General features: G+C 41.0%; 1 protein-coding gene across 1 annotated transcript; it reads right to left on the reverse strand.

The window, feature by feature from the left end:
• Positions 1-233: 233 nt before the first annotated feature.
• LOC309971960 (ribosomal protein eL22-like 1) lies at positions 234-608 on the reverse strand (the record flags this gene model as incomplete). Its single annotated transcript, XM_082855394.1, has 1 exon — positions 234-608. The coding sequence occupies exon 1, from the start codon at positions 600-602 to the stop codon at positions 234-236; it is 369 nt and encodes a 122-aa protein (XP_082711520.1). The 5' UTR covers positions 603-608.
• Positions 609-10,173: the final 9,565 nt, after the last annotated feature.

Consider the following 10,173-nt stretch of genomic DNA (forward strand, 5'->3'; position numbering starts at 1 on the left):
TACACCCAAAACACAACATTGTAAATCAACCACACCCCAATAAAATTTTTTTTAAGTATTAAAGGAAAGCCAGCACCATATAAATAGCATACACTTAAATCAAAGAGATGAATGCTTAACAGACAGAGTCATGTTTTTTATTCACTGATAAACTAAAGGTCCATTTCAAGATGTTTTCTTGTATACTTTATTTGTTTTGTTAGCAAGCAAAGCCCTGAAAGGGATGGCTTCATCTAGTCCTCAGAGTCGGATCCATCTTCATCTTGACTAATCTGCAAGTAACGAAGTTCGTCAGTCTCCTTGTTGGATGTGACCACACGAAGCCAGTAACGAAGATTGCTCTTTTGAAGGTATTTCTTGGGAAGGTGTTTCAAATACCTTTTAGAGAACTGTTTCTCAGAAACAACTGTGATTTTATTCTTGAAGCATTCAATGTGAACGACATTCCCAAGATTTCCGGTTTTTCCATTCACTTTAACTTTCTCCCATAGAAACTGTTCAAAATTTCCAGAACCAAAAATTCCATCTTCTACTGGATGAGTAAGGTCCAAATTAAACTTCCAAGTTGACTTCTTAGGCTTCTTGTCTTTCTTCACCGCCATCTTGCACGCCGGCAGCGTGATCCAACGTGATTTTTAAAATATACGTAATGTCAAAAATACGGTCAGTAAGTTGGGTCTTTAGAAACCTCTGTTTTTGTCTTTCCCACTATACTGGGCTTCATGAGAAACATTAAGATGAATCACGCCAACGTAAGACTTCACTTGAAAAGGCATGTCAGTGGTAGAGGTGGGGAAATAAAAAGAGAAAAAATAAATTACTGCCAACATTTGGTATTTAGGAATGGTTTCTACATAATGGGTAGGAGAAAATTTTGAGAAAAGCATCAAGCCAGTAAAGTATATGGTGTGTTCAGACAAAGAACCTATTTAACTAGTCTGGATTATAGAATTGTGGGCTCTATGCAAAGCAAGTAGGTATAGGAGCTGGGGGAAGAAGATATGATAAGGAAAAGTGAAAAAATAAATAAAATAGTTGAAACCAGATTACAGAAAGCCTACATGTCAGATTAATGAGACTGGTTTATTCTGTAACCTATAGGAAACTGAAGAAAATGGATCAGAAAGACCAGAGTTAGGTGTTAAGAAGATGGACTTTGTCTGTACCTCAAACACTGCATCCATCTTCTACCTACATCTAAACTACCTGACCATCATCACCTATAGGTAAAACCTGGTCCCTGAAGGAACTCTGGTTTGATTCTGAGACCTAGGATCAAGTCACTTTTCTGACCTACTTGCCTCTCAGTTTGTGCCTAAGGGTTAAAAACAGTTTGTCTTATTTTAAGACCACATCCACCTTATTCTCAACTCTAGTAATTAGGCCCTGGTTTATTCACTTTATTTATAGCCCTATTGACCTCAGGACATATGGGGTGGAGACTGATCCCTGAAACGACACTCGCTTACCACAGGAAGTAAAATCTAACTTCCTATGGCTATGGCCTGGCAGACGTGACTTCTCTTCTACTGTCTGGGTCCATCTTCCAGTCTCGTTTGATTGGGCTTCCATGTGGTCATGTTTTTCCAGCTTCCACTGATACCCAATGGCTGCCATCAAATGACTCCCTGTTGCCTTGCTCTGTAGACACTGAATTTTGTGACACTCTTCTCCCCACTCCCGGTACCACCCAAGTGGGCAGGTTTATTACAGGCCCAGGACCACATGTGCCTTGCCTCACTGAGATTAACCCTCCATGCACCGCCTGGGTAGGTGATGACAGATAACTGGCAGGCATGAAGGATGGATGGGAGGAAAGAGAAAAGCACCAAAAAGCTTAGTAAGGAAGCTAGGTGCAGTACTGAGGGTGGCCCAAACCATACTAATCATGTTCCTTAAGAAAGCTAGAAAAATGTGTTTTAATGCAAAAGCAAACGATTTTTATAATATGTTTTATATGAAAAAAAGTCTTTTCATAATTAAATATGGTACATAAAATCCCCCTTTTACTGTTCTACACTTACTATTTTAACCTAAGACCATTTTCAGTCCAATCTCTTATAATATCACTTTACTTTCATCATTACAGTCTCTTTTTTTCCAGATGTTACACTTCCTTTAAATAGCTGCAAAGATGTCCAGTCAAATTAGCCCTTCCATTTTGAAAGTGAAAAGCTCCAGTGAGCAAAGACAAACTTTTATGGGAAATTGGTTAATAAAATGCTGTCTCATGAGAGTTGGACCTTCAACTAGAAAAGTGATTCTTAATGTTTAACATCTCTTTCTGCGATCTGAATTCTTCCTGCAGTCACTGAAAATCTTTTCTGGTCTAACCACAACTCATCACAGTTGCACACATTGGGATTGCTTTTTTACTCCCCTATTTAATTAAAAACTAAAACAAACAAACAAATAAATAGGCTCTGCTAAAAGAATCCAGCTTAGTTGTATCATTATGTGTCATTATTTTACTGTCATTATATTACTTCAACCTCAGTAATTATATTTGCTTGTCATTTAGCCAGACTGGAGTGGTTCTCAACATTGGCTTTCAAAAAAAAAATGCTTATAAATTAATGTAAGTAAACAGTGCCTGAAATAGTGCCTTATATAGTAAGAGCTATGTAAGCACTTACTGGTATTACTAACAACCCCTGGACTCCACTTAAACTAAATCCAAATCCATGAGATTAGGTGCAGTCAATGTCCCTGAGCTCACACACTGGAAATTTTTCCAAAGCTCTCCATGTGTTCCAATGAGCAACTGGTATTAAGAAGCACCGAGGTTTAACCAGGTGCCAATGAAACAAATCCTATGGCTTAAATCTCAAAAAAGCTGACCAGTCCCATGCTATGCCCCATCGATAAGAAAAAAATCTACCATGTGCCAGGCACTGTGCATATCAAAGAAGATATAAAAAGTGATTAAGACAATCTCTACCCTCAAGCAACACTAGCAATGAGTTAGGTGAAATAGACCATAGCCAAATAAATACAGAGCAATTCTTTAAGGGTGAGAATAGTGATATTAACTAAGAATGTGAGTCAGACAAAGAAAGGATCAGCCAATTCTACTTAGAAGAAGCAAAGAAGGCTCCCAGAGAAAGAGAAACTTGAACTGACCCTCAAGAGATGAATGGGAGGGACTTCCCTGGTGGCGCAGTAGTTAAGAATCCGCCTGCCAATGCGTGGGACATGCGTTCGAGCCCTGGTCCGGGAAGATCCCACATGTCACGAAGCAACTAAGCCCGTGCGCCACAACTACTGAAGCCCGCACACTAGAGCCCGTGCTCTGCAACAAGAGAAGCCACCGCAATGAGAAGCCCATGCACCGCAATGAAGAGTAGCCCCCGCTCGACACAACTAGAGAAAGCCTGTGCACAGCAACGGAGACCCAATACAGCCAAAAATTAAAAATAAATTGAAAAAAAAAGTATATGTCAAGGTTATTAAAAAAAAAAAAAGATGAATGGGATTGTGTTGGGTAGAAAGAAGAGAAAGACATAGATCTAAAATGTACAGCAGGGGTGAATAGCATAAAAGGCCCAGGGACCTATGAAGAAGTAAAAGAGTTAAAGTAGATGTGCTGAAGGTGACGCTGGACAGATTGGAAGGGCCTGAAAAACCTGGCCAAACAACTGTGACTTTTCCCTGTAAGTAAAAGGAATCCAAGGAGGCATCTTAAGAGAAAGAGTAACACAATTATACCTACAATGTATCTCTCTCCCATCTTCTTATATCAAGGGCAGCAATAAAGCTACACATTAGACGTAGGCTCTCACACATTAGACGTGGGCTCTCACGTGGTCACCCTGATATGTTCAGCTGAAAGCAGCTTCTCCATTGTGCCTTCAGCCAGTTCTCTTGAGGAATAAAGACAAGATGTTTTAGAAAATAAATTTGTGTGTGTGTGTGTATGTGTGTGTGTGGTACGCGGGCCTCTCACCGTTGTGGCCTCTCCCGTTGCGGAGCACAGGCTCCGGACGCGCAGGCTCAGCGGCTATGGCTCATGGGCCCAGCTGCTCTGCGGCATGTGGGATCTTCCCGGACCGGGGCATGAACCCGCATCCCCTGCATCGGCAGGTGGACTCTCAACCACTGCGCCACCAGGGAAGCCCCTAGAAGTTAAATTTTTAATCGTAAGCCCAACTAAGCTAAGAAAGTTATTCTACAAATCTCCTTTTTCTCATTTCTTTCCATGGAAACAAATAAAAGAAATGTTTTTGTTTTTGAATGTAAGCTTCTACATTAGATCCATCCAAGATTTTATATAAAATTGTTCTGCAAAAAAACTGAGAAGAGAAAGTGTGAATCTCACAGATGAAAGAAATTGGCTCTAAAAGTAACTATACTTGAGGAAGGATATCTTGCAGTTATACGCTTCTTAACAGAATCTTTGAACATAAGTTTTTCCTTTCAAAATAAGAACTACACATAATAATTTATTCATTTAAGGTAAAGGGTGAATGTATCACTTTAATAACAGTGATAGCAAATATTTCTTGAGGGCTTAGTATATGACTAGCATAGGGCTTATCGTCCTCACTACAAATAGGTCAGTACTATTTTTAAAGTCTGTTTTACAGATGAGGAAACTGAGGATTCATACTGTTTTTAAAAGTGTCAAAAACTGTCAGTGGTCTGTTATTTTGCCGTACTTGAAAGCCAGCAAGTTAGCCTGCCTGTTTCATCAAAGCTTGCAGAAGACAGGAGATTTCTGGGTAAGAAACAAAGGACTTTATTACTCACAGCACTAGCAGTACACAGAGAATCAGCATTGTCGTTTGCCAATTTCCTGAACCCCAGTTCCTAGAGAACGACCCGAAGAGGGTCCGGTGAGACCTGCACACACATAGACCGAGTTACAGGAATTGTATAATGAGGTACAGGAATTTTTATAACGGACACTAACATGCCTGCCTTTTGCTCCAGAAGGAGACACTGTCTCGTTCTTCAAAGGTGATTTACTAAACAAACATGCTTGAAACAAATTCTAAAACAAAGGTAGTCAGTGCCTCTGCCTGAAAGGTGTGAAGACACACAGAGAACCATGGAGAAGTGTCTCCCGACAAGTTGCCCAGGTTTAAACAATTAGTAATGGTAAAACCAGGAACCTGCACACATGTCACGTGAGCAGCAGAGCTTTAGACTAAGGTATCAGAAGCAAAGCATCAAGGATACCCTGAGTTTTGTGGACCTTGAGAATCTAGATATTCTAATCATTTCAGAAGAGGATGAACCGAAAAGACTTCCAAGGAGCCTCAACAGTCAACAATTGGCTAAGAATTTCTCCTTTTAAAGGTAGGAAAATGGAAAAAACATATCCTCTGGAGGATCTTAGATCTCTTTAGGCAGTGAGGAAAGTCTTAGGCATACAGAGCATAATAGTGCCAGAAAAAAAAAATAATAACATAGGATGTTCTTGGATGTTGTCTCCAGATACTGAGTTTTAATTCTAGCCTGACTTAAAGCGTAGATGAAAGATATTTCAATACTATGTCAATAGTGGAGCTGAATATGCTCTTTTCCCACCATAAGCTATTTTGGACCATTTGGTTCTCCATTCAGGAGATCTCGAAGTATGATTATGATTTCTGTCTTCCTTCAGTCTAATGACTCAGGGATTTTCTTATTTTGCTCGTCAGAAGGGAACAAAACTGTTGGCTTAAATACAACAAAAGCCCATGTCTGCTCCTTCTGGCTGCTCCAGGCTTGTCAGGGATGCTTCTGGCTGTGTGTGGAAAGCCACACCCCATCCTGGGTCAAACGCATCTGGCATTCCTGTCAATCTCTTCCTGGCCCTCGATGGCCACTTGGTAGCTCACCGTGCAGGGGACTAGGAGACAGTGTTGCTGCGGTCTGGGATCGAAGTCGATGAAAACACCCACCCCCTCACCAAGGTCTACGTGTATGGACACCCGGACTGCTAGATACTGATAAATGGGTCTTCATCTGTTCAATACCCATACCTTATTTTTTGATGATTGCAACGTCCACTGCTGAAGGTAAGCACTGCTGACTGACCTCTTAGAACAGCAGTGCTGACTTGGAAAAGGGAAAGAGTTCCATCTGGTCTTAACATGTAAACACTCAGCATAAGTCTCAGTAGGAACGCCGGCTTTGAGAGATTTGAATAAGGCTGTACACCAAAGCCAAAGACTCATTTCTGCACGTTGCAAAGGCCAGTTTCCTGCTCTGTGCTCTGTACACAGCCATGCTCAACAAATGAGACCGGCTGGAGATCCCTTTCTGTTCCGGAGAAACAAAGTGTTAAGTCTGCCATGGGTCAGTGAAATCATTGTTTGCTCTAGAGCATGCCCAAGAAGAGGGGGGAGATTGAGTCTCTCTTCCAGGATTTGAAATCTGTCCTAAATCCACGGCCCCTGCAGATGCTGGTATGCTGCTTGGTATTTGGGGATTTCTCGCTGATGAATATAATATGGCCAAAGCCTTGCTTGGCTGCAAAGAGAAACCAGAGAAAAATAAAGATGTGCTTTTGTTGGTAACATATTGTGGGGTCGGGATGTTGTTCTAGTGACTCACTTGAAAAAAAAGATGTGGTAGGAAAACTAAACTCAACCCCATGACAAAGCGCTATGGCTTTTGTTTAGTAAGAATTCCAGCCAACTCACTGGCCAGGATTTTTTTATATAGGCTGGGTCTACGTGATTCCAAAATATCCAGTACATTTAATTCTAAAATTTGCTTCAGGAACCTGGCTATTTTACTTACAGAATGTTAAACCTGAACTTAACTACTTTGGACAAATAATATATACAGCATATACACTGAGTGACTATTTGATTAATTAACAGTGTCCTGAAAGTTTTGGAAGCTTTGGTGTTTTACTGACAGATTGATAGAGCTCAGAGCTCCTGGAACCCACTCCCCTATTATCAAGTCTGCTTTTTGGCCTTTAGATTAGGCAATATATTTTCAGCTAGAATAGCCCCATTGTCATTGGGATGGAGGAAATGGGGTTTCCTGCGTCTCCTCCAATGGGGAGGAAATTGGGGTGGAGGGTGTAATTGACCATCTCAAATTCATGCCTTCCATCTTTGAGGCTTTCTGCCAAGTGCTTAGTTTTTGTTTGTTTGTTTGTTTAACCCCTTTATTAGAGTCTTTGTTTTAGTCTTTTTTTTATATATTAATGATTCTTCCATAACCATCATTCATGACATACGCATTCCTATCTAAGCCAGGTTACCTATCTCTCTTACCTTCATGTGGAACAGAGTTTCCTTCCATCTTCACCTTTCAAATATAGCCTATACTTTAAGGTCCAGTTCAAAGCTATCTCTTCTGTAAAAATAAGTATGAATTCCCTCCTGTACCATGCAATGATGCCAACAAAACTATGTCTGCAGTTTTATTATAGCACACTGCCCTGAGTTATAGCTCTGTGTGTCCATGCCTGTGTTACCACTAACTTGTTAGCTCCTTGAGTTTGGCACTTCTGTTTCCCCTAAGGGACCCATTTTTCTTCCATTTCATAGCTTCATACCCAGCTCAGTTATTCACCTGTAGTAGGTAAGTCAACAAGTAATTTTTGAGCTGAATCATGCCCACATCCTCCAAGTAAATACACCAGATGACAAAGTGATGTGAGGGGTGGGGTGATGGCGGCGGGGCGGGGGGGAGAAAGAAGGAGGGAGGAACGATGTCAAATTGGAAATCCAACCTGATTTAGCATCTAATACATAATTAGTCATGTTGGCAAATACCATAAGGAAAAACACTCAAACACGATTGCTCTGCATTTTAAAATGCCTTATTTTTTCCTTTAGTATATTTATTCCTACACAAACAATATTTACTTTTCTCCTGATTGAAACATGAATGTTTCTACTTGGCTTCCTTTTGGACAAACTGCTTCAGAACAATCCAATTCTGGTAATAAAGTAAATCTTCTCACTGCCCCTGATCAACAACCCCATCCTTTGTTTTAAAACAATAATTTGATGCCTAAATAACGCCTTTCCCTCAAGGCAATGAAGAGAGAAGACAAGAGCCAGTGAAAGCTAATGTAAAACAGCACCACCAGCTAAAACTCAATTCACATCAGGATGGCAATGACTCTGAGTGGCCGGTAACTGCTACAAAAGGACATACTCAGAAATGAACTAGCTGCAACATAGGAGTGAATCTTCCCATACGTTGAAAGAGGTAACCCTGTCCCAAACGCACTTTTTATAAGATTCAGTATTCTTCTGGAATTCAGGAACCAGATCTTTTTCAGAGTCAATCACTGACCCGCTGGGAATTTTATTTTCAAATGTGGGAATGTTCACGATTCATGCTTTTATTGACGGTTGACATTCTTTCAAATGTATGACCCTGGAGGTTTGATGGTCCTGGTTTTTTAATAGAGGTTTAAATGACCCCACCTTTTTGATCCGGTTTGATTATTAAAAACAGAGTCTAGGGATTTTACACTATGCATCACAAATTGTGAACCTCTGGACTCTGCCAACACTGTACTTGAGATTTCTAACGCTTAGCAATTTTCTAACGTTGTGGTTGAGGTCATCTTAGAAAGACCTACATTTATATTTTCCCCTTGTGATGCAAAATCAATACTTCAGTGTCTGAGCAAAAGTGAGGCACCCCATTCACGCTAGCCTGCTGCGTGAAAATGTAAATGGGTAGGCAGCAAATCTCTGAGTGTTATGGAAACACAGACGCTAAAAGTCTTGCTGATTGCTGACTCTCTTGTTGGAAATATTAAATTTGTTCAGGTTTTATTTTTTTTAAATCTCATCTTTCTGCACTCCTTTTTTTTTTGAGGAGTTTCAGGAAGAGCATGCAGAATGACCAGAAAAACCTATACTGTTCTTGCAACACTTCACATAAAAATTTCCGTTTAACTTTCCACATGCTTTCTGCAAAGTCAAATCTTTCTTTTCTTTCTTTCTTTCTTTCTTTCCTTTCTTTCTTCCTTTCTTTTTCTTTCTTTTCTTTCTTTCTTTCTTTCTTTCCCAATGCTAAGACAATCAAATAGCATTCAGTATACATCAATGAAAATACTCATGATGTGTTAGAAAATCCATTCCCTGAGAAAATGTCACAAGGGAGACTAAAAATAAAGTGAAATCTCTAGACTTTAGGATTCTCTTGAAAAGTTGCCCACAATGTCAAAACATTCCATAGTGGTTAAAGTATAGAGAAAATTAGCTATAATTTACCTAGGAGAGCCGGAAGATTTACTCCTGTGCTGGAGTATGTTTTTCATAAAGAACAGCTGCCCTCTGGTCCCAGGGGACACGTCCTCTTGCTGTCTGCCATGGGACACCTCATTCTTAGAGGTCTTCCTTTGTCAGCAGTGGTTCTCAAACTCAAGAAAGCACCCAAGCTCCCTGGAGGGCTTGTAAAAATGCAGACTGTGGGGTTCCACCCATAGCTTTCTGACTCACTAGATCTAGGGTCTGGCCTGAGAATTTGCATTTCTAACAAGTCCCCAGGGGCTGCTGACTGCTGGTCTGATGAGCACACTTTGGATGCCAGCCTCACGAGAGAGCGTCTTGAAGCAGCTAATTGGACAGCATTGCGGGGAGTGAGTGGAGGGGCCAGGAGGGAGCTGTAGAAAGGAGGTGAGCCTGTGAGGCCTGAGAATCAAGGGACAACCCTGACAGCCCATCTGTGAAGGACAATTATGGTCTTAGAAACATTCCATGTGGCCACATTGAACCAAAGGATGTGAGAAGGAAGAAGACATTGGGAAAAGGGAAGAACTGCAAGAAAAACTTACAAAGGAAAAAGAGATCACAGACCAAGCCCTTCCTAAAACGGCAGCAACTGAGACAGATCACAAGGAAAACTACGATCAATATTCCAGTTCTCCCCTTTTCCACTCTCATGGAATGTGGTGGAAGCTTCCTTCTACAAGAAAGCCAAACAAGTGTGAATCTCAGTCCACTGACTGAAAGGGACAGGAAACACCATCTTCCCGATTATCCAGTACTCAACTGAGCTGCCGAATCCATGTGCTATGCCAGCTGGCAAAACACACCCTCAGTTATATGTGACGTGTCCCCCTGAACTCAGGGCTGTGATGCTGCAAGTTCAAGGGCCGTAGGCCAGGCCCAGGCATGGCACAGAGTTTAGGGCTCTGTGGTCTTCAAATACTGGCCATCAATCCTTGTAAGTCATAGTCAGGATGTCATGGGCTCTGTT

The sequence above is a fragment of the Leucopleurus acutus genome, assembly GCF_964270905.1.
Source record: "Leucopleurus acutus genome assembly, chromosome: 15".
In the NCBI taxonomy this organism is placed as follows: domain Eukaryota; kingdom Metazoa; phylum Chordata; class Mammalia; order Artiodactyla; family Delphinidae; genus Leucopleurus; species Leucopleurus acutus.